At 32.9% G+C, this 27,493-nt stretch overlaps 1 protein-coding gene across 1 annotated transcript; it reads left to right on the forward strand.

Annotated features, from left to right (window-relative positions):
- Nucleotides 1-10: 10 nt before the first annotated feature.
- Nucleotides 11-26,544, forward strand: LOC127847071 (uncharacterized). Its single transcript, XM_052378706.1, has 3 exons — nucleotides 11-142; nucleotides 333-450; nucleotides 26,375-26,544. Exons 1-3 carry the CDS (start codon nucleotides 11-13, stop codon nucleotides 26,542-26,544), a joined length of 420 nt encoding a protein of 139 aa, XP_052234666.1.
- The last annotated feature ends 949 nt before the right edge of the window (nucleotides 26,545-27,493 follow it).

Below are 27,493 nucleotides of genomic sequence, written 5' to 3' on the forward strand. Positions count from 1 at the left end.
GGTGGACACAATGACGGTGGTTATGGAAGTGTGTCTTGCTATGGCGGTGGCTTCGATGGTGGCGTCGGCTTTGGCGGTGGAGATGGAGGATTTGAAGGAGGATTTGGAGGCGGATACGACGGATTTGGTTTCGGTGGCTTTGGTAAGTTGGATAAGTAAACCATAAAAGTTAATATTTATTTTATTCAAATGATTCTGATTTCAGATAGGAAACACAACATTGATAGCTAAATGTATATTGTTTATTAATACAGTATTTGGGCTGTTGTTTGAGATTAGTTGTTGTATTCAATGAATTATAATGTATGCGTTAACCAGTTGTGTTTTAAAAGGCCTGCGAGTCCAATGCAAAAGTGCGCCCAAATGTGGAAAGTTCCAGAAGTACGTTGGTCGATGCCCGTGGTGCAACAAGGGATGCAAACTCGTCTTCTGCTGCAGAAAGACCAAGAAGTAGACGCGTTATGACGATGCGATTCAGTTATCGGTCAGTTCTTTTTTTTAAATGAGAATTTTGATAACATATTTGTAAAATAAATTTTCTAAAATTCAATTCAAATTGGTATTCACTTGATCACTGACCAATAATAATAGCGTGTTATATTTGTATGAAGAAACAATAGACATAAACACTCAAACATCAATACTACAACAATCTCCCTCTCTTTAATAGCAATAATGTGTTGTTATTTTTAACACGTGTTTCCTAATACATTTCAGGAAACAGACGGACTTCACTAAATGGATGACATGCTCAACTATTGTGTGGAAATGTAAATAAAGCATCTAAACAATTTTAGTTTCGGTTGTAAAACTGGTTTATTTGATTTTTAAACTCAACAACTAAGTCGCACCTTACGAGTCACTTGCAATTTAGTACCAAGTACGTGCACATGGTATTAACTTTTGCAATTTCATAATTATGAAGTAGTTTACTCTTTAACAGTGCCTACTCATAATGACCTACATGCCATCAAACAAATCAGTTACGCAAGACAGAGAAAACGAAAGGAGTGTCTGTTGCACTATATAACTAAAACAGGAGAGGGGTACCAGATTGAATGCGGTTTTACTGGCATTGAGGCAGACAGCGACATTGTTTTCAAAATATCAACGTATTTTGAGACACTTAAACAAAAGGTTTATGTAGATGCCCATTAAATACTTATACTTTTATATTGACGATTCCAATTACTACCACTACTCGGGTGCAGACTCAACATGGTTTTAATTAAGGGGTTTACACACGGGTTGGACGGTATGTTATCACACAATTAAGAAACTCATTGCTGCAAATATTGCAAGTTATTGAAACACATTTGGAACAATCCTAAGTGCATAAAAGTTTTTCTTGCAGTGTGTTTCGATATTTTGAGGTATAAGAATAAATCCTAATATACGTCTGAAATAGGTGACAAAATTTCACGTTGCGCTAAGCATAAGCGTGTACAATTAATGCAGTACAAAGGAAATGTTTTAACAAGAACATAGGGTTATTAAACAAAGTATTCTGATGTATTTCACATTGCCATACGCAGCATACAAATCTGTCTTTATGCACTAGTTGAAATTCTGAAGAAAAAATGTTAAAAAAAATTCTTGAAATATAGCATCACTTACCGTCGTGTATACATTGAAAGGGGAACCCCAAAAAGACACGTGATCCTGTACCCTGTCTACGACTTATTTAAGTACTACTACTACTACTACTACTACTACTACTACTACTACTACTACTACTACTACTACTACTACTACTACTACTACTACTACTACTACTACTACTACTACTACTACTACTACTACTACTACTACTACTACTATTACTACTTCTACTACTACTTCTACTACTACTTCTACTACTACTACTACTACTACTACTACTACTACTACTACTACTACAACGACTGCTACTACTACTACTACTACTACTACTACTACTACTACTACTACTACTACTACTACTACTACTAGTACTACTACTACTACTACGACTACTACTACTACTACTACTACTACTACTACTACTACTACTACTACTACTTCTACTACTACTACTACAACTACTACTACTACTACTACTATTACAACTACTTCTATTACTACTACTACTACTTCTACTACTTCTTCTACTACTACTACTACTACTACTACTACTACTACTACTACTACTACTACTACTGCTACTACTGCTACTGCTACTACTACTTCTACTACTACTACTACTACTACTACTACTACTACTACTACTACTACTACTACTACTACTACTACTACTACTACTACTACTACTACTACTACTACTACTACTACTACTACTACTACCTACTACAACTACTACAACTACTACAACTACTACTACTACTACTACTACTACTACTACTACTTCTACTACTACTTCTACTACTACTACTACTACTACTACTACTACAACGACTACTACTACTACTACTACTACTACACTACTACTACTACTACTACTACTACTACTACTACTACTACTACTACTACTACTAACTACTACTACGACTACGACGACTACGACTACTACGACTACTACGGCTACTACTACGACTACAACTACGACTACTACTACGACGACGACTACGACTACTACTACTACTACTACTACTACTACTACGACTACTACTCTACGACTACGACGACACTACCTACTACGACTACTATTACAACTACTTCTATACTACTACTACGACTTCTACTACTTCTTCGACTACTACTACTACAACTACTACTACGACTACTACGACTACTACTAATACTACTACTACTACTGCTACTGCTACGACTACTACTACTACTACTACTACTACGACTACTACTACTACTACTACGACTAAGACGACGACGACTACGACGACGAGACTACGACTACTACTACACGACTACTACGACTACGACTACCGACTACAACGACTACAACGACGACACTACTACTACTACTACTACGACGACTACGACTACGACTACTACTACTACTACTACTACTACTACTACGAATTTACAACTACGACTACTACTACGGCTACTACTACTACTACGACTACTACGACGACGACTACTACTACTACTACTACTACTACTACTACTACTACTACTACTACTACTACGACTTCGCTTACTACGACTACTACTACTACTACTACTACTACTACTACTACTACTACTACTACTACTACGACTACTACTACTACTACGACTACTACTCTCTACTAGCTAATACTCTACTACTACTACTACTACTACTACTACTACTACTTCTACTACTACTACTACTACTACTACTACTACGACTATACTACTACTACTACTACTACTACTACTACTACTACTACTACTACTACTACTACTACTTCTTTTACTACTACTACTACTAATGCAAGACTAAGTAATGCAAAATTATATTGGAAAATGTTAAGAAATAATAGTGTGAGAGATAATAAAATGTAAAGATTTTTTTAACTATTTTAAATCAATAAATGATCCAAATTCTTCATTTTATCAACCTAATGAAGATATTTTATTTTTTGAAGACAGATATTTGAATGGTGAACTGAATATCATGTTTGATGAATTAAATGTACCATTTTCTGACCAGGAAGTTATGAAAGCCTGTAAACAAATACACAATGGAAAATCAAGTGGTCCTGATTATCTACTCAATGAATTTTTTAAATTTGGGATTCACAGTTTTAGCTTTTTAAAAGTTGTGTGTACTTTATTTAATAAGCTGTTTGAAAATGGGCATTTCCCTGAAATGTGGAGTGAGGGTTTTATTGTACCATTATATAAAAAGGGAAGTAAGAATGATGTTAACAACTACAGGGGGGTTACATTATTAAGTACATTTGGGAAATTATTAACTAAAGTCATTAACAACAGACTGAATATTTGGGCAGAAAATTATCATGTATATATAGAATCACAGGCAGGTTTTAGACAAAACATGGGTACTATCGATAATATTTATGTATTACATGGTGTTATTAATTATTTACTTTATGAAAAAAAAGAGATTGTATGCTGTATTTGTGGATTTTACTAAAGCGTTCCGATTATTTGGTTCGAGATATTATTTGGTATAAACTTTTGAAACTAGGAGTTCGAGGAAAAATGATAAATATTATTAAATCTATGTATGTAAATGTGAAATCAAGAATCAAATTAGGTAATAGAATAAGTAATGAAGACTTCTCTTGTTTATTAGGAGTGAGACAGGGTGAATCTTTATCACCATTCCTTTTTTCTATTTATTTGAATGATATTGAGGAACATTATATGTTAAATGCTTTTAATGGGATTGATATTGAAATGTTGAAACTATTTCTGTTACTATATGCAGATGATATTGTTATTATGGCTGAATCGGAGGAAGAACTTAATAAAGGTTTGTGCTTGTTGGAAGAATACTGTGATAGGTGGAAACTTTGTGTAAATTCAAATAAAACTCAAGTTATGATTTTTAAAAAAGGGGGACAATTAAGGAGAAATATGAATTTTACATATAAAGGCGAGGTTATAGAAATTGTAAAATCTTTTACATATTTAGGAATTGTATTTACCACGGGAGGATCATTTACAAGTACTTTTGAAACTCTTGCTGGACAAGCTTCAAAAGCGGTTTTTAAATTAAATTCATATTTACTTAATTTTCCTTCAATCAATATTCAGACCAAATTACAGCTATTCGATCAACTTGTTTTACCCATTTTAAATTATGGCTCAGAAATATGGGGCTTAAATGAATCCATGATACTTGAGAGAGTACATTTAAGTTTCTGTAAAAAATTATAAGGTGTGAAAATTCAAACTCAAAATAATTTTGTGTATGGAGAACTTGGTAGAACATCCTTAATCGTGAGACGTGCAATTAATGTAATAAGGTATTGGCTAAAAGTTACCCAGTTAGAAAACCATAAATATGTTAAGTGTATTTATTTACATATGTGTAACTGTTTGATAATTAACCAAATATGCACACATGGGCTAAATCTGTTTGTAACTTGTTGCAGTCCTTGGGATTACATTATGCATGGATAAACCAAGGAGTAGGTGATGATAAGTGCTTTTTATCTCTTGTTAAATCCAGATTAAATGATGCTTTTATACAAAATTGGATGTCTGAACTGAGTAATTCATCAAGAGAAGTAAGTTATAATCTTTTTTGTAAATTTGAATTCCAGCCTTATTTAAATGATGTTACTATTGATAAGTTTAGGTTTAGTCTGTGCCGACTAAGAGTATCCTCTCATAGATAAGAAATAGAGTCAGGCAATGGCATAAACCAGAATCTATACCAGTCCAGGAAAGAAAATGTCAACATTGCAATGTCTTGGAGGATGAATTTCATTTTTTGTTTGAATGTTCCTAATACAATGATATTAGAAAAAAATACATAAAACACTATTACTGGACAAGACCAAATATTCCAAAATTTATAGAGTTAATGCAATCTGATAACCAAACAATTAACAGAAATTTAGCAAATTATGTTCATAAAGCATTTATTCAAAGAAATGTCTATAAATATTATTTTGAGTAAATTACATGTCAGAAAAGTTGTCAATAGCGCTATTTATGTTAACATTATGTTGAAATACATGTATCCTTTTAACAATGTATGTATAGAACATAATATAGTTTGAATATGATAAATCATGTCATGAACTTGTATTTATTGATGACCACTTGCATGCATTTTGTTTGTATAAATATATTCAACATACATGTGTACTCATGGACTGTAATGTCTAATGTATCTTGAATAAACCATATAAAACCATACTACTACTACTACTACCACTATTACCTGTACTACAACTAGACGCCAACAACTACTACAACTTCTAATACAAATTTTTCTATAACTTTTATTGCTATTTCTTCTACTCCTTTTACTACTATTAGTTGTTTATGCTTATACTCCTACCACTTATCCACAGGCACTTAAAGACATAGCGAAAACTATATTTTAAATCATAAAGACAATATTTACGCATGAAAACTAATCGCATTGCAAACACAATTAAGAAAACATCGCGAAATATAAACTTGGACTCTTTGTTATAAAAATTCTGCCACCCTAGAGGCAATTCTGTGCTCGGTTTTACGAGCTACGTTTCACCTATTACATTATTACACCAAAGAACATCTTGTACTATACATCTTCAAAAAGCGTTGACATGCACTTTTGACATATTTTTTTACATGTGTAAACACGAGTGAACATCATGTGCAACATATGATATCAACAGATTGATATAGAAACAAGTCACGCACCATTCTTGTGCATTTACCAACGGTAAGAAAACGTTTATTTAACACATGGACCATACTCAATTTAAATCGTCAAAATAATGAACAGGGTTATCAAACCTCAATGCTTTTGATTTACAGTCGTGAATGAATTCCAATTAATTAAATCATTTTGTAATCCAATGAAGTCATAAGTATTGCAGAGCGCCCACTCATCCGATGCAATGAATGGTATGTCCCACGTCTTAGGCCAGTGTGGGTGCAATAACCCATGAATACTTAAAGAGCATGCCAGACGCAAACAGACCACAGAGATAGTGATTTTTCGAGATTTAAATACTTTAAAAGAAACCATGTTCAATTTGTGTTAATGTTTGTTTATCTTCGAAGATTATTTGTATTTAAGTCATGCTTCGTTTCGCGAAAACTTACCGATTTTCTCTCGCCGGAAATAACATGATAGCAACTTCAATTAGCATATAGATATTTCTTTTATTAGTAATGCAGGTTTTACAACAGCATTTCAATATTTGCCTTTTCATGTAGTTGTACTTTATAAATGTCATGCAATTTAAATGAGTTGAATGCGTTTGTATTTTACACTAGCACATGTGTTGATCATTTATTGGAATAACGTGTCGAATATACCCAAACCCATATATTATACATTTTGATTATTAACAAAACGAATCATTATTGTTTCTATTAAGTGTTAGGGAAGACATATATCCAAGGTTTGAACAATTACGAAACAAAAATAAATCTAATATATATTCCACAATGAGGAAATAAGCTGTATTATATATCTGCTAAATTTTCTCAAGAAGCTGTGAATCTTTAATTGTGCAGGTTTGTATATTCACAATTAAATAATACATATGTAACACAAGTGTAAGGATCTGATGCAATAAATACGAAGAAAAACCCATAAGATTTCGAACTGATGACGCGAAAAGCCGATTCACACGAAAGGTCAGTCAACCGCACGTTCCTGTTTTCTGTTCAACAAGAGTACGATAATGTTCTACCTGTTAACACAATTAAACCATCGTAATGTTAGTATAACAATAAAACCGACTTGATGTCCTATCCGAAGTAGCGTGCTCGCTGTTATGTGTTGGAAAAAAACGTGCGTGTACTTAACTTCTTTACAATGCTCACATTCAAATGAACACAAACTGTTGACAATCAGATTACGTTTTAAAGTATGCTATACATGTGTAGTAATATATTCGTAATAATCATATTAAGTCGATAAACACAATTGAATTTTCTGCGTCAGATATTGTGTAGGGACTTCTTAAGTTACGTTTGAAATACAAACGATATAAGCTTATATTGTCATAGTGTCGATAACCACACTTGTATACGAGAATTGTAATGTCCGTTACTATCTTTAAAATATATGTTTTGATATTTTGTTGTGTTGAACATATTCAGTGAAATCAATGATAATCATCGTATTACTTGTTGACAAAGATATTTATTAATTATCAATAAATGCACCTTGTAAATTAAAAATACCACCGCTACCAGAAATAATATATATAAATATATATATATAAATATATAAATATATATATATAAATATATATATATAAATATATATAAAAAAAATAAAAAAATATATATTAACCTAAAGTGCATATTTTATTCGGTTTTCCTTTGTTCAATTACTTTACTCTGACTTTCCATTAACACCATTTACGGATAGTGGGTTTTTCTGCTCATCAGTTACGTAAATGGCAGTCGCACTGAAGTGCGGCGACTCGCATGTAATACGTTTTTTTTCGCTTATGGGAGGAGAAGTTATTTAACGGATCAATGTATATATTTTTGTTGTCAGAATATCTTGCATGGTGGTGATTTTATGTGTAAATTAGTGTAAATAAGTACTGCATTTGTGCCGATTACATTTACTACAACATTTATTCCCAATAATGCAAAGCTAATTCTTTTAATTAATAACTGATCACAGGGACTTGGCAATAATTAGAGATCACAGAAACTGGGCAATTACGCGAACCGGTGAAACTTTCTGGTTTTGCATAAAAACAAAACATAATCAAAATATATTTATTTTGTGGTTTTTCTTACAATAGCGCAGACTTTTGCTGTTCGAGTTTTTGTTAACGCGTATTTTCTTCAATTTTAGAATACGACAGCGATTACACGGTTTTTTGCTTTATTGATAACCGTTACACTACAGTCACTTATTAATATCTTAGTTAGAAGGTGCTTTTTCAAGCGGTTCCGTAGTGTAATGGTTACACGCTCGCTTCACATGTGAGAGGCCCAAGGTTCGAGCCCCAGTAGAATCAAATTATTTTATTTGTGTTCTATGTTTACTTTTTGTTTTGATGTAGACATTTTAGTTTAAATAAATATGCTGTTTTATTGTAACCATTTTTTTGTTTTTATTATGCCCATGAAATATATGTGTGAGAGGGTGGGGGGGGGGTTGTAAACACATTAAAACTTGTACAGTTTTTTCATATCAATGAGTACTCAACCCCTATCGTAAATGAGCAACGTAAGAATAAGTTCAGAATCATCTCCCCTTGAAGTTGAGAAAAATATGAAATTACGATTACAAGATGAAGCAGATTTTTTTTAAACCGACACACTTCTGTTCCATTAATGAAAACTGCACACGGATGCCAGTAAAAAAAGGAAACCAATGTAAATAAAATGAACTATGAAATATTTGGGGGTTACAACACAAAATCATAGATAATGGTTATTTGGGGATTATAACACAAAATCATAGATAATGGTTATACCAGTATCTTTTTCTATTTTGTTTAAAATATTCGGCCAATATATTAATATTTATAGTAGAAAAAATCGTTCCATGTAACTGCATTGAGTGACGTTTACACTGAAATTCTCGACGCCCTTTGATGCTTTGCATCAATACTTATCTTGTACAAATATTAAAATGGGCTTTTGGAAGCATTATGGTGTTTATGCACGGTGAATAAACCACGATGGTCTTTGAGTCCGCCTGTCCATGAAAACGGCTGAGAAAACTTTACAAATGACCTAAAATGCACATAAAACGAACCGTGTCAGTCGTAAGCAATCAGGCACTTGCGTGTAAAGTCTTCAATAACATTTTTAATATTGATAATCCATGTACAAGATTTATACCGAGGTTAAATGGATATCGTTAATCATCCTGCGCGTAAGGATAATATCGATTAAGTATGGTTAATGTTCTAGCCTTTGAAAAGTTCGGACGAAAACATCAATATTAACCGTTGGCTGCATTTTAAACACCAGTAAGTATTTTTAAGACTTACACTCTATCAGTCACTTCTGTACAATCCGCCTATGTCTATTATGACGGCATTTCAAAAAGCCCAGTTAGTTTTGGCAGTTGACATCGGAAAAAATACGTATACTAGTAATATTTCGAAAATGTGTACGTGTCAACTTATATTTATTGGATTAAATCAGAATGTATTATGTTTTGTACTACACATATCAATGTTGTCTCGTGTAAATGGTAAATAAAGTGTAGATTTGAAAAAAAATATGAAATCAACACCACAGTGTATTGTTGAAATTTTCATTTCAGGGCACATTAATGTAAAGCAAGTACATTTTTATTAATAGGTTTATTGTATTAATAATCTTACAACTGACCAATTTGGAAAGTCCAAGTCTTGGCAAATGGTGTGCTTTTGAAATTCCAAGGAGCACATCTTGGCAAGAAATGTTGGGCAAATTGGTGTTGTTAAATATCACTGAATGATTTATAAAGGTAGACATAGATTGAATGTGTTCACATTCCCAAAAGACAAGGTTAGGTTTCCTCATGTTTAAATAAAAGAAGGAACATAGATTGTCGTTTACAATTTTCATTTTATATAACAGATAATTTTTTCCAAGATTCTGTGTACAATTCTAGTTTGGTGCTATTGTTTATATGTATATCTGCAGTTTTTAAAAACAAAGTTATGTGTAAACTTCCAATCATTATTATTTAATATTTCATTGCATTTATTTTGACGTGTAGGTTTTTCTTTATTAAATGTGTATGTTCTATATATTGATGTATTTTGGTTTCGCTTCAAAACAATCACATTTGGATAGGAAGAGATATATACTCCAGTGGTGTTTGGCTTAATGGCAAAAGCAAAACTTGGCTTTTTAATGAAAACTGATACAGTTCTTTTAACTCCTTCATATATTTTTTTTTTATATTTTCCAGTGTAATTCCTAATATCATTCTAGGTCTTGAACCCTCCAGAGGCACATACTATGTCTATTACACGTCTTATTCCCTTTTTCATAAATGATCTTTTAATAAATGCAATTCAGACCGATGTTAAAGTTTTCATTGTAAAATAATCGCATGTTTAATACATCATCAAATGTTCAAACCTTAAATTCATTAACATATATGCTAAAATAGTTAAGAACATTTTTCCAAAATGTGTTAATTAATCTTTTATTTTTTTTTGCACGTTTGCATTACCCATATTTAACATTTTTTTAACATCAAACAATTAATAGACTAATGCAAAGCATTTACCCGTACATAGTGCAAGTTTCTTTATCCATGTTAGCTTCATACTTTGTTCGAATGAGTATATACCTATCATATTGAGCCCTCCTTCTTCATTAGGTTTGATAAGAACATGTTTTGATTTTTAAAGGACCGACCCAAATGAACTTGTAAAAACAATTGTGTATTTGATTTAATACATGTAATCCTGGGCTAGAAAGAGCAATAAATAAATTTGTAAAAGGGGGAAGTTACATGAATCTAACTACAGCTATCTCCCCTAATGGTGAGATATTTCTCCTTTTCCAAAATTGTGTGTTATTTTGTAACATTGCCAATGTTTCTCTAGGTTGACATCAAATATGATACCTTGTACTTTGACATTCAATTTGGTTGAACCCCACATTAGTTTGTATTTAGTTTTAGAGTGTGTACTATATTTCCTGGAGCTTATTCATATGAGTTTTGTTAATTTTTAGTCCAGATTCCAGGGCAAAGGTATGCAGTAGATCAAGTGCAGTATTAAGAGAAATTTCAGCATTGTCTAATAAAAGTTATATGTCGTCTGAAAATTGGGAAAGTTTTTATTAAATGTTATTCCTTTAATTTGTTTTGAGTTTTGCATTTTGATTGCCAGTATTTCGTCGCATAGTTTACAAATGTAAGAACTGATCGGATCGCCCTGACGGCAGCCTTTTCAATTTTGAATGATTCTTACAGGAACCCATTGATCTGAATGGCTGACATAGTTTTGTATAAAAAAGAGTGATCCATTTTCTGAACATTGGGCAAAATTTAAAATGAATTAGAGTGTTTTCGATGAAATTGAATACCAATGAGTCGAATGCAGACTGGTCTTTTTTAAGGCATGAACAGTTACTGGTAAATTCTTTTGAACTAATATGCAGACACCTCTTGAGTTTGAATTACAATGGCTAAAATAACATTCATCATCCCACTGAGTATAAATTTGGTTTAATAAAGATCGAATGAAGTAGCAATATTGTAAACAATAGATATTAGCTTGATTTTTGTTTAAAAATAAATAAATACATCATTACGTTTTCTACAATCATTTAGACCACGGCAGTTGTAAGATAGTATTTTTAGATCAGTCATCAGTAAATAAGCTCATTATATCCCTTTGATGTATTATACAAAAATGATCTCAATAATTAATAACCATGAAGTTATGACATGTATTGTTTTCATAATTGTAATGCACATGTACAGACAAAAATAGTTTGTTCAGTACACTTGTGGTCTGAACAGTGTTTGTATAAAACGTAAAACACATGAGCAAAGTACAACACAGTTTGCTGTTTGTTTGCAGAAATAATACTTAGTTTTTAAATATGAATGACACATATTCAATTGTAAGGCGTAATAACATCTACAGTCAACATTAAATTTGTGTTTGTTATTGTAACAGCACAGCGGTTCTGGAGCACAATATTTATGTACATTTGTGTTGTTTAATAACAATTTTTGTAAAAAAAAGGGGGAAAACACTGCTAATACATTAGCATTACTATTTATACTGAATTCTTGGGTAACAATGCTGCATGGATGTAAATATCAATTTAGGTAAGTTTTTGGAAAGGCCCTCTTCTAAAGATGGAATGTGTTAACAGTTATGCAAATTAAAATTGTCGTTATTGGAAAATCCATGTTCTAAAAAAAGCTTGTGATTTTAGTTTAGAGAGTAAATGCTGCAGTAAAGAAAGTGGTTTATGGGCACCGAGGGACATCAAACAAAAACATTTTCAACTACCAGTTAAATCATCCATTACTGAGGACCATGTGTATTTTGTTTACCAGATTAAAATTGACTCTATTATTGTAGTTTATAACTTATCCATACTTTTGTTAGCAATGCAATTATATAGATCAAATTAAATAGAGATGCTCCTATTCAGCCATTGTGCTTAATGTTATTTAAGTTAGTCCGTCGTAGTTAATCGCTTACCCAGACACTGTTTATTTTAATTAAATCAGTTCGTGCATGTTGTCTTTATGGAAATGTTGTAGATATATTGGTCGCAAACATATCGATTTACAACCAATGCATTTTGAATCTATCGACGCTTAACAACGAATCATTACTCGATAAAAGTAACGGATATATAACAGTGTACATGCTTTTGAAGCGCATTTTGTGCTGACCAAACAAAATTTTATCTCATCTCCAAATAATTTAGTATAGTTAATGGGAAATGACTCTAGTGTTGTTTATTCTTTGCTTACGAACGAGTTCATTCCCTTCTAATCAAGTGCACTTCGACAGTATACACATCTGTTTGAGTAAATGCGACTTGAGAAATGTGGTAAATGTGTACTTAACAACGGTGCTGTACAACTGGAAGGGCCTGATTAAGCTGTTTTGGGTCCTAAGGCTGCACATGTAACGGGGGCCCCCTTCCATCCGGTCCCCTTCTGTATATTGAAAATCAACTACAAATACAAAGATCAGAGAACTTGTTTTTTGTACACAGTTGACAGTTACATTATATATATATATATATATATATATATATATATATATATATATATATATATATATATATCAAAACAAGTTAAACAATGTATACCTGTTTTATTAACTGAACTTAACATACATGTTACATGTAACAGATTCCAGGCTATAATTCTCTTCTACGACACTTCTGCTGGCCAAAGTCGTCAATCAGCAGTGTGAAGTCTAGTTCTCGGAGGACATTCAATAGACAGTAGCCCCAATGCTGTAAACCTTTCCTAACTCATGGTATTCCTCAGATAGTTTTTCACGTGCAATAATGTTGAAACTGACCTCCAAATGTGACAGTTTTCAACTGGAATTGTTAAGTGTATTCGTACAGCGATGGCAACGTTTGGAAAGTTTGTCTGCAGTTTAACGTCAGCAGTTTACTCATGAGGTTGATGGTTCTGGCTTGGTTCGCTTCTAAGATGGCTTTGAACTGAACGAACTCGTCAACAAAAGACACCTCAATGTGATCTGGATAAGACTCCACTAGATGCGTTACACATTTCCCTAGATCATCTCAGGAGAGAGACTCAAACACTGTCACGGAACCAAACAGTTTGTCAAGACCAGAATATGCGCTCAACCGATTGCGAAATTCAACAGTGAGACAATATACTGTAGAATGTGTGGCGAAAAGGCGATATAATTTTTTTTAACATTTAGCCTATAATTCATGTCTGTGATCCGAGATGTATAAGTTTCAGAAACAGTGAGGTATCCTTGTGGCTCGTGTCAGTAATCCGATAAGTCAGTGAAATATCCTATAGGTTAATGTGGTAATCTGTCCATAGACCTATCGAGGAATGGTGCGTGTACAAAATTGTGCAGGTTATAAACATAAGGTAATTTGAGCTTTAAAACCACCACACGGTTTTAACAACGTAATGAAGCCAGCGATTGGCAACGCTACTATTCGATATGAATCAGAGGCTCGATAACATAAAGAAGCAATGTTGTGCGTGCTACATATCTTAAGAGGTCCCCACTGGTGCATCCAGATAGCATTATAAATCAAAGCAAACTAAAGGGTCCAGATGTTGTCATGACCACACGGGCATGTTGTATAATAAACAGAGAAACAAATGATTTTGAATAGATATCCAATACAGAAAGAAAATTGATAGCATAGTAAATCAAAGTGAACTAAACGGTTACAGTTGGATATAAATCGGAAAACTTGCGAAACTTGCCTTCCATTGGGGACCCCTTAAAATCGGGGGCACAAGGCTGCAGCCTTGTTAGCCTAGTGCTTAATCCGGCCATGACAACTGGATAACTATTCTGTTTTAAACTGATATACACAATGATACATAATATTGACAATACTTGGGAAATAGAGGCGACCACCCATGCAGTACTTTCCTTAACTAAACCCAGAAAGTGAATGAATATACAGTTGCGGTCGGATTATATCCATAAACACAAAGAAGTACTATGTTGGCAGATCTGACGAAGTAAATTTGACGTATTTTTGTTCCCGTGAAATCACGAAATATTTTGACTGCTTTTGATTATTAATTATCCAATTGGATTGTCTATTTCTTAATTAATTTCATCGTACAATATTTTCGTAGAGTCAAATATCTCATTATGCACATCTGTTGTAAGACTTAATACTATTTACAATAAGCACACATTATATTTTACTGTTTTTTTCCTCTTTCTAAATACAAAAACAATGCAGAAGTAATATAACTATTAAGGATATACTCTCAATATCAAGACCATAAATCTATGTTTCTCTGATAGGTTGGCAAAGAAGTTCACTTAGATACAAGCTTCTATCGGTTAACAGATCGTAAAGTGTAGCTTGTTTCAAAGGGTGAAGGGTACATATTTGTAAGACTTTACATATGCCTTACCTTATGTGAGAATAAGACTGGTGTCATATGAATAATTTAGAAAGTTAGACAGCTAATTAATAAAGCTGTAAGAGAAAGGAGAATACTGTGTTAGTGTGATAGTGTACTTTAATTTATCCCACACGGAAAGAAAGGTTAGCATGGCGAGGCTTGCCGAGCCTTGTAAGCCTTTCTGAGACGAGTGGGATAAATTAAAGAACACAATCACACTAACATAGAATTCTATTTATCCTAAAATATTGTTTTCATTAAATTTATTCCCGATGCAATTATAATAGCACTCTTTAATTGATAAAATAAAAGCAAAAAAAAACATTAAATTAACTGAATCTTACATTGCGTAGTAATATTAATTGTGATCTTTCCCGTTTACGGAACTCGAAATAGTCCATAAGAATTCCACGCAAAAGAAGAGTAACGAGACAAAATATCGCTATACGCGTCGCTTCAAATTTAATCAGAGTTCCAAATGTTACACACTGAAGTAGAACACAGACGGTTGTGTTTAAACTACAATTCTTGTTTCACTACTGTAAAATACCAAAAACAAAAATGGCTGCCAGATTGAAATTTACAAAATGTGTAGATACCAACGTGAAGCATGATTCAGCATTTATCCACGCCGATATTGTTAATTTTAGTCTATAAACAACTCTTCTTTTTACACACTTTTTACTTACTGAAATAAAAAAGTAAAACATCTACTGGTTATTTTCCTACTCGCCGAAGTTGTGTAATAACCATGTAATGTTTATTTTCGTAAAGTTTTATTTGCTTCCATGACGAGTTGAAATTCTGGACACATTTCTTCATCGCCAACCATCTTTTCCATTTGAAAGTACTGGATGTAAGCAGGCAATTATTGGTGGATAGACATTCTTTGATCGGCTGACAAAGGAACGACTTATTCATAAAACAAATTACCCTATTAATTCAACATCGATTTCCTTCGAAAATTTAAAGAACAATTCACTGACACTTTTCTTAAATTTAATCCATCAATTGTTCAACAAAATATCGCGTTATTCGAGTACAAACGACATTTTAACGAAATCGAAAATGCAGTCTCACCACTGTCATTCCAGTTTTATATCCCGTTTATTTAAATAAAAAACGTTGCATTTTAGTCATAAGAGATTGAAACTATACAAATAAAATGTGTTTAGTTAATAGGTTTTATTTTTTAATTAGAAAACATGTTTCTTATTGTACCATTGGCTTTGTATCTGCAATATATATCACTGCACAAGGCTGGGTTTTATACAAACATTTCCATCATTATATTGATTTGTTTTTTATTTTATTTGCATTAAACGATTTTTTAATGTCAAATACTAACTATTTTTTATGCGTGTATAATAAAAAGCCATGGACATATGATGAAGAAAATATGTAAAATCATGTATTTGCGTTAAAAGCAATTAATGCTGTGCTAAATCATGTTGCAAACTTTATCAGTTAGATAATATATAAATATAAATTATTCTTGATTTTCAACGAAAATTTCAAAACAAATGTTTAAAAGACACAACAACAAAAGCTTACTATTACGAGTCAGTTTTGTTCTGTAAAGGCTACATGTATTATTGTTTGTAGCTTCCTAATAAACGCTTAATTGCGGGTTAAACTACAGATGAGAGTGCTGCATTTTTATTCTCACAAGCTGTTTGGGTTTTAGTGTTAATAGATGCTGTATGATGCAGCCTTTCAAAATCAAGGTCATATACTATTCCATTCAGAATAAGCATTTCGAATACATACATGCTCAAGTATTAAAACATTAATGTACATAAATATATAGCTTAAACATGTCGGACAGTGTGGACGTAAAAATATAGCCGGAGAACATTTTAGAATTTTAAACGTGGATATTGAACATATAGTACACTGAAACTATATATTATTGACAGTATATTAGACGTTGAGTGAATTAAAGGTATCGTTTTATGGAATTTTAAGTGATTGCATGTGATTACATGCGAAATATAGACTAATATAAACTATCCATTGTGAACATTTCAATTATTTCATCGAGCGGGAGTACATGTGACATACGGATTTATAAAAATGGCCAACCTAAGCAGGCAAGATTTTATTGATAGTAAACCTGATAATCAACTATTGCACATGTTTGATGAGCTTAGGTACATAAGAAACGAGCAATCAAATTGTAGCAAAAATCTTGAAGAGTTTCAAAAATCGTTAACACAGGTAGATCAGAAAATTGGACAGGTAATCAATGTGACAAATTCACAAACAGAGCTCTTGAGAGCAGTGGCGTATAAGTCGATAGACCTGGAGGCTCGTTCAAGACGAAACAATCTTATATTCAGAGGAATTATGGAAACCCGGGAGGAAGATTGTTACGCGGTAATTGCTGACTTTCTAGAATCAAAATTGGACGTAAATTCGAGAGACGTGTACATGGCACGTGCACACAGACTAGGAAAGCGAGTCCAAGGTAAAAAATTCAACAGGAGGCCGATAATCGTAAATTTTAGACTATGGAGATATTAGCTATGTGATGAGCAAAGTAAGCCGGTTGAAAGACCATCCGGGTTATTCAGTTGACTATGACTACCCAAAAGAAATTCAAAGTGCAAGATCTCGACTCTGGCCATTGTTAAAAAAACAACGTGCCGAATATCCAAGGTCAAAAGTATCAATTGTCTTCCCTGCCAAATTGTTAGCAGATGGCCGGCTTATTCAGGACGAATTTCCCAATTGGAACTTTTACGTCGGTTACGACAGAATGACATATATAAATGTGATTGATCAAAATGAACAAGTGAAACAAACGCATGCTCAACAACAGGTATTTACGAATGTCGTACCAGAACAGCGCGCTAAAATGAACACTTCGACTATAAACCCCCTCCTGGTTTCCCACCTGGATACGCCCCGCTCATGATCAGACAACACATTCCGCTCACTAATAATGTCGGACCAAATAACTATAACAGTAAATGGATTTCAGCAAAATAACACATATATTAATGATATGGACTCTCCGTTAGCCAACACTAATTACAGTCCAGGATTATCAGTTGTGTCAAATGTAGAAAACACGGGTTTTGTGCAATTGTTAAATTTGCAGAGTGTCCAAGTGAGCGATGGGTCATTAAATAGAGCGGACCAGACAGACAAAGTTGTGAACTCCGAATGTTTTCATGGGAGTCATTTTGGAACGATGCCTTCCCTGCTAAAAGATACATGTGCACTATTATTACCCAATACTACCCCTGCGTCCGATAGCATTAACACCCAGTCGCCGGTCGTTAGTGAGCAAAATCAGTGTAATATTTCTGAAAACAATACGCTTTTTAATGATCAGACATATGCTAAGGTGGTGACAGGTAGTGGCTCGCATGTATCCCGTACAAGAAACCGTACATCTCGGCGGACTTACTCCGCTAGTCCATATAGTCGAAATTTGACAGCTGTCAAAAATGGGAATTTCCCAGTTTCTAAAAATAGAAACGAGACGAACGATGGGCAACAGGGTGAGCCGGAGGTCAAGAAGTAAGACGGAGAGGAGAAGATCAAAGTTCGATGCGCGTATATGAACATTAACGGGCTATGTAGTAAAAGGACTGATAAATTGAAATCGGATTTTGTAAAGAAATTATTCGAAAACAATGAATGTATTTTATTTACAGAAACATGGACGGATGCTTTTTCAAATTTACATGTAGATGGTTTCAAACATTACGTTTTAAATACAGAAGATATTAAAAGCACAGCAAAACGAAACTCAGGCGGTATTATTGTTAATATAAGAAATAATCTAGTGTCAGATGATAGTTTAGTTTTTACTTCGAAGGATGACATTATTTGGGTTAAATTTTCTGCCAAAAAGTTAGGTACAGTGAGAGACTTGTTTATAGGTTTATGTTATGTTGTTCCAGATGATAGTAGCCGCCAATCTATGGATGAGACTAATGTTTTTGATAGGTTAATTGATTCCGTTATATATGTAGAAAGTTTGTAGAAAATGAAAATAATTATGCAATTTTTTGAGACTTTAACTCACGCACGTCAACTTTGCCTGATTATGTAGAAAATGATATTGTGAACAACTGCAATATTGATTTACTGTCTGAGGGGAACCAGTCTGATATTGAATTACGTAGGTTTTCATTAGATAAAACGTCTGTCAACAATAATGGAAGACGTATGTTAGATTTTTGTAAGCAAACGGGCTATAGAATTGTAAATGGTAGAAAAGGCAATGATAATACGATAGGGAAACATAAATTTGTAAGCAATAGGGGATGTAGCGTGGTGGACTATTTGTTATGCAAATATGCTATGTTCAAGAATATTTCCATATTTTATATCGATGTTCCAAATATTGTCTAAGACCACTGTTGAATGAGCGTTACATATACATTAGACTCAGTAATCAGTAAAAATACAAGTGATAGGTGTGATACAAAAGAGTTTGAAAGTGTAAACTATAAATATATATGGAAGCCCGACTTGAAAAATACTTATATTGAAAATTTAGAGAGTGAAGAATGTTTAGAAAGCTTAGATGTTTTTACGAATAATATAAGGGGTAGCATGACATGTGATGATATAGATGTGTGTATAAATAATTTCGAAACTATTTTAGACAATGTTGCCTCACCTTTTGTTAAAAATATATGTACAGAAAATAGTAATTATGTTGTTAACTCGGAAAGTTCACAGCCATGGTTTAACGAGGAGTGTTTTGAGAAAAGGAATATTTTCTTAAGATGTCTTAATCAGTATAGAATTAATCAAAATGAAAACACAAGAGTGAATATGGTGAAATCTAGGTCGGATTATAAGTTGACAATACGAAAATGTAGATACAATTATGATACAGAAAAAACAAATAAACTGTTGAGTAACAGGCACAAAAATGCTCGTTTATATTGGAATATGTTAAAGGAATCTGCTGGTATCAACAAGTCAAATATATCAATGTCAATTTTTGAAAATTATTCTAAAGCTGTTAATAATCCAGAAGATAGGTATTTTACACCTGATGAAGATATTATGTATTTTATTGATAGGTACGAAAATGACGAATTTAAAATTATGTTCAGTGAATTAAACACATGTATAACTATTACGGAAATAACAGCAGCCATTAACCAGTTGAAAACCAACAGGTCAGGTGGTCCTGAATGTTTAATAAACGAAATGTTCACTGTCGGTAAAAATGCATTGATGAACGTTTTTTATACATTGTTTAATAAGATTTTTGAAAACGCATATTTCCCTAAGCGATGGTCGGAAGGCTTTGTGATTCCACTGCATAAAAAAGGCAGTATAAATAATGTGGATAATTATCGTGGTATAACTTTATTGAGTAGTTTAGGTAAGCTGTTTACTAGGAATATAGATAATAGATTGAAATCATGGGCCGAAAAGTATAACGTGTATATAGAATTCCAATCAGGATTTAGGGCAAATATGAGTACGGTAGATAATATATTTGTGCTTAACGGTTTAATAACACATGTTCTGAATCAAGGGAAACAACTGTATACATTATGTGTTGATTATACTAAAGCGTTTGACTATGTGGTTCGTGAAAATCTTTGGTTTAAGCTGATAGAGCTGGGACTTAGAAGTCATATACTCAACATTGTTAAATCAATATACGATTCTGTTAAGTCTAGAGTTAAGTATTGCAATAAGTTAAGTGATGAATACACATGCACTCTTGGGGTACGTCAGGGGGAGTGCTTATCTCCCTTTTTATTTTCGATGTTTATTAATGATTTAGAAGATATGTTTATTCATGACAATGCAGATGGTATAGATATTAATATGTTTAAGATATTTATGTTACTGTTTGCCGACGACATTGTCATTTTTGCAAATTCGGCTGAATCATTACAGCGTAGTATTGATATATTATATGATTATTGTTTAACATGGAAACTGAAGGTAAATGTTGCTAAAACAAAAGTTATTATATTTAAAAAAGGCGGTTCTATTCCAAATGACATTGCTTTTTATTATAATGGCGAACCAATTGAAATAGTTTATAAATTCTGTTATTTAGGTGTGGTTCTTACTACAGGGGGTTCGCTTAGTACCGCACAAAGTACTTTGGCCGGACAGGCACAGAAAGCCATTTTTACTATGAATAAATACTTGTATAAATTTACTTATATACCGCCAAAGCACAAGTTGGAACCTTTCGATAAGCTTGTATCGCCAGTTTTGAATTATTGTTGTGAAATATGTTATTTTCGAATGACTAATCAATTGAGACATTACATATGAGATTTTGCAAAAAACTGCTTGGTGTGAAGAAAACTACACAGAACGATTTTATATACGGCGAATTAGGCAGAGTATCTTTTAAAACTATACATATGTATAAGGCTATTAAATATTGGTTACGAATTCCTCAAACGAAAGAAAATAAGTATATTCTTCTTGTGTATAATTTATTAAAGAATGATTTAGAATATTATCCCAATAAAACAAATTGGTGCTCCTTATTGAAGAACTTATTATGTTCGCTTGGTTTTGTTGATGCCTGGACTTTTCAAGGTGTAGGTTATAATGACATGTTTCTATATATTGTTAATCAGAGATTAAATGACCAATTTATACAGAACTGGTACGCCAGATTAACTCTAGTAGAGCTTTATTCTACAACACAATTTCATCTTTTAGATTTCAACCATATCTCGAATCTTTAACTATAAGTAAGTTTTGTCAATCGTTTTCTCGTTTTCGAGTCTCATCGCATAGATTACATATTGAGGCTGGTCGATGGACCAGACCTTTGAGTAACCCAATAAGTGATAGAAAATGTGCAAGATGCAATACAATTGAGGATGAATATCATTTTGTTATGGAATGTGTTATGTATACTGACATTAGGAAAAAATAGTTTGGCAGAAAATATTGGTTTAGACCTAGCATGGCTAAATTTGTAGATCTTATAAAGTCAGAAAATGAGAATATACTTAGAAACTTAGGAACCTATATTCATAAAGCATTTATTATTAGAAATGAGGTAATGTATAGAAATTGACATGGTCAAATTGATGCACAATGTGTTTCGTGTGATACTGTAACTACATGCTTTCTATGTGTTTCTTTGTACTTGAATTGTATATAGTTCATGTTCTCTATGTGTTTTTGCTGAAACTGTTAATATGTCTGATGTACTATGTATGTTCCTTGGTATATTACAGAAACCATACGCAAACTATGTTTACTTGATTGTTGGTTACTGTTACATACATTTTGTAATACGAATAATAAATATGATATGAGGCCTTTATGCCTCATGTTTTCTATGTGTTTCTGCTGGAACTGTTAATATGTCTGATGTACTATGTATGTTCCTTGGTTTATTACAGAAACCATACGCAAACTATGTTTATATGATTGTTGGTTACTGTTATATACATTTTGTAATACGGATAATAAATATGATATGAGGCCTTTATGCCGTTTTAATTGTTTAAATTGTTAAGTATACAAGACTACCATAGCGTTGCTATTTACAACTGTAATGTATTGTAGTGAAATACGATTACATGTACATTATAACATATACATGCATCTTTCTATTACGATTAATAGATAAGACATGTTGCCTTAATACCCTTTGTATTATTATATTGACCAGGCTATAATAGCGTTGCTCTGTACAATTTTATAGTATTGTAGTGAACTAATCTGAAATTGTTAAAGCAAAATTAATTTCTGCTGTTTATGTTAATATCATACCATATAAGCGTTCTATCGTATGAATAGATATGACAAAACATCTATAATGTCAATCTTACTCGTTAAATCATAATGTAGTTCACGATCTTAAAATTAATGTATTATAACGTGTCATTATAAGTCTAGTTTCCACAATATTTGTCTTACATGTTTCTTTCGGTAAGACAAATATATGAAAAGTGGATATAAATTGTTAAGTACAGATATTAGTGATAGCAGTCTTACATTTTCGTTTCGGTAAGACATATATATCTATGGCACTCTTAATGTTAAGTCCATAGATGTTAAAATACCATCTGTGATAGATATATAACTCATACATGTTAAATAATTAAACTATATTATATTTTTTGTATTTAAAGGTTTCTTTGCGATTGGTTGTTTTACTTGTTTTGCGTAATAGTAAAATTGAACTGAATTTATAAACATATCCGAAGAGGCCAATATAGAGAAACCATTTAATGCAGGATAAAGTGGTGTAATACGGCATACTTATATAAATGTGTATGTCATGTCGTTGCTGTTAAATGGATGCATATGTTTAGAATACAGCCCGAAAATGCTTCCTTTAAACAACATTCTATCATGCTTATATGATGATATTTGATAGTACGTAACAAATTAGGATAAATGTATGCTACATTTTAAAAGCCTATTTCTATGTTTATAGATTGTTAATAGAATATCATCCAGTAAATCGGTACAAGGACAAAAATAAATAAAGGCAGCTATACTACCCAAAGTAGTTGATTGAAGAAACCTCTAAGATAAGAACATATTGTATTATAGTTTAAAATAGATAGGTTAAATGCTTAGAAAACGTTCCAGAATTATCTTGCATGTATGCTTTTTGAAATATTGTTCTCAAAGCGATCTTCTCCAAATGTTGGAAACATACAACTACAACGTTTGTTAAAATTTTGTATTCTAGTCCACACTGTTCGTCAACACTTGTATTGTATATATGTCCTCGTGGGCTTAAATGCCTTATTGGATTGAAATAAACTGTCTGTCTGTCTGTCATAAAATTGTTGTTCAAACGATTTCCCGTAAAAGCTCCCAACGCTTTGGTAATGCAAAACATAAAATACAATTTTAGCAATTCATAATTTATATGCTTTATTTATATACTTTATAAAAAATATATCAAATAAACAATCAATATAACCCGATTTCACCATTATAACATCATGAGATCTTTTCTGAGTATTTTTCTTCTGAATAATATGTATAGATTACGCAAATAGGCCTTATACTAGTATCTTAAAAATGCCATTCTATAAATAAAAAGGCCACACATGACAAAACATACTCCTATGCAGACATTTTTAGATACTGTTGTCAACTTTTAATGTACTCGCTTTTGGTTTGGTAACCATTAAATAATTAATGTTAATATTTGAAGAAAATCGTTTCATTACATTGTTTGGCAAATACTATTGTTATTAAATTAATTAATAAAATGAGTATTTTTCATTTTAAGACCACCGGTATAAAACAAATAAAAGTATTTAAGCATTTAAGTGCGGCTGTTTGTGTTTTGTCAGTGTATGCATTTGAACAAACATATCATACACTTAACAATATGAAGTAAGTGATCGACAATTATTGATCTGTTTGTGTACATTAAGTGAACATATAACAGTATCACACAATTGTTACATGTTTTGAGATTCCTTATAAATAACAGCGAACGAAACTGCCTACGAATATTCGGTTTTTGGTTTTGTGTGACATGTATTGGGTATTTAAAATATACATCAAAATATTATAATTGATTTAATGCAGTTTTAGATATAAGTTCAAGTGATTAGACAGCCAGACATATTCATCAACTTTGCGCGTTATTTCGTTTGTTCTGTTTTTGTAACTTGTGTCACGTTTTATGCAGAACGCGACTTGACGTGATTATTGAACATAATCGTTTAAAAATTTATGGTTATAAATCCGTTGAAAACCACCTTACATACAGTTTTTGACGGAAATTAACAACGTTCACGCACATAATTATTTGGCACTTGCGATTATTGATTATAACGGAAAGAAAAACACATAATTGATCAATTAAGCTATTTAAAATTTTATTTGTCAAAAAACGCAAACACCGCACATGTGAAAACGTTTAAGGACAAAACAATAACCACTCAATTAACTTGAGAGAAGTGCATACATCATGCTGCGATAGTGATGTCATCATAAATTTTTAAAATATATATAAAGTATCTTTGGTGTAGAATTTAATGATTGATCGCTAAAGTTATGGAGGGAGTGTTTTTGAAATTAGTATGACGAGAAACTTACAATTCGAGTGCGCAATTAATAAAAAAACAATTGTGCATAAACATTTTTTCATGAACACCGTTCCTTCCACAATTCAACCAATAAACCAGGTTGCAAATAACAAGAATTGGACAATTTGTGTTTTCGTTTGGCAACATGTTTTATTTATTAACACATCATTAAATTGTGATATATTGAATTATCAATGCCTGTTCAAGAAATAATATATATTAGGTCCATATAATCATCATCCAGGTCTACGCATTAACAGTTGACTACGACGCCGTTTAGACGAAAAGTTATAAGAAGAAATAGAGCGCATCAAAGTCAAGGTCCTTAAGAAAGACATCCGCATTGGCATAAGTGACTTGTCAGGCACAGTATCTAGATTTGGGTTTAGGAGAGACCAACGACAGAGGGTTGAGACAGCTTGAATTCGCCAGAAGCCAAAACTAACCCTGGCTGACACGCTGCACCAGACCTAAGTCTCCGTCAGAACGATCCAAGACCAGAAGCGGACGGCGAAATCCATTTAAAGCAAGACAATCTCCTGGATAGGACAACTATCCGAGGATATTAAGCACGGAAGAGAGGCAACGACTGCAGCAATAAAGACAATAATCAACAACAATCTGAAGAAATATACCAAAGAGTAGACCGAGTGTCTGCCCCCCCCCCCCCCTACCTAACAGGGCAACCTCAAGCTGAGCGAGAATAACCGCAACATAAGCCTCATCCGTTGTCCCAGGATAGTAAATCCTAGCATCATCCTCAAACAATTGCAAAGTTTGGCTGAGGAACTACCTCTGATGAGCAAACTAGATTCAGAGCTAGACATAGCACAGTAATACGAATCTTAAACTTCAGTGGCATCGTTAGAAACAACTTAAATACAAACGTGACCGCTTCCATTACATCACGACTTATGAAATATTTTGACCTCATGAGTAGCACCAGCAGTAAACTTCAATATTTTACCAACAGGCGCTATGAAAAAGCATTAACATAATGGATGGAGGCCATCACGAAGAAGTAAAAGAGCATGATGAACAGCACGATCCACTTCATTAAGGAAATCACCACGAACAAGAATAAGCTGGAAGACGTGACCAGCTTCAAGTAATTGGTAACATTCCTGCCCTACTGCTGAGTTCCGTTTATGAATTACCATGGCGATCTCAGCGATAGCTAGATTCAGCAGGTTATGGACAAGCAGATCCATCATCTTCCCCACCAAGTACAGGCTACACAAGTCCCTCGTAGTCACCATCCTATTGTACGGCTGCGACACATGGACGCTTCACGCGGACACAAAACGCAGGATCAAGGCCTTTGAACATAACTGTCAGTAGGGACTCTTGTAGACTAACACATTTTTATTTCTTGTCATCAACTTATCTCAAATAAGAGATGATTCCGCCACCAATTGTGATGGATTGAGTTTTATTTTTGTGTGACGATCACTAAATTTAAGTCAATGTACAAGTTCTCGGAAGCTACTATGTGATATCTCTTTAAACGAAGTCGAAAGTTTGTTATAAGTAGATGCTGCCATTTTTGGTAGAGAGATGAACTTCTACTAAGTTCCTTCAAAGTACATGTAAATACGTAATGTTCAGTTAAACGAATGCATTGGAAACAAAAGCCACAAAGTATACGCAGTGATCGGTGTGTGTATAACTTCCTATGTATTAGTTCTTGTTTAAACATAATTGTAGGCAATTTGAAGAGCGATCGATTTGAATGAGATTCCAAATTTTATTTTTATTGTGTCTTGATTTCTTTGACAATTTGTAAAGACAAAATTCATGAACGTGCATGAGAATGGACATCAAAAGAATATAAAATATAAATCATATTATCGGAAACATTGTCAATTGATTTCGCACTTGTATTCAAGTGCGTTAATATTAGCCTACTGACGAATTGTCGCCTATAGGATGTCGGTGCCTGTGCCTGTAAAAGCGATCCCTTGCCGTGGTTGCCCGTAGAAAGGTTCGATGACGTCAATGACGGTTAATACGTTAAGGTCTAAATTTTATAACTTTATTTACTATGACTCATGCAGGTGTATGTGTTTTGTATAAGTGCACAATGTATCTCGTTTTTTTTTTTGGGGGGGGGGGGGGGGTCATCTTTAAGTAAAGTGATGCTGCTCATATTCTTGACGATATTCTTGATATCACTAGTTTTCACTTACTTGTTACATGTCTACAAGAACAAGTTTGACTTTTAATTCATTTCATTAAATAATGTGGATACATATTATACATGAAATATGTGAAACTAATTTATTCTTAT

Source organism: Dreissena polymorpha, chromosome 1, assembly GCF_020536995.1.
Source record: "Dreissena polymorpha isolate Duluth1 chromosome 1, UMN_Dpol_1.0, whole genome shotgun sequence".
NCBI lineage: Eukaryota > Metazoa > Mollusca > Bivalvia > Myida > Dreissenidae > Dreissena > Dreissena polymorpha.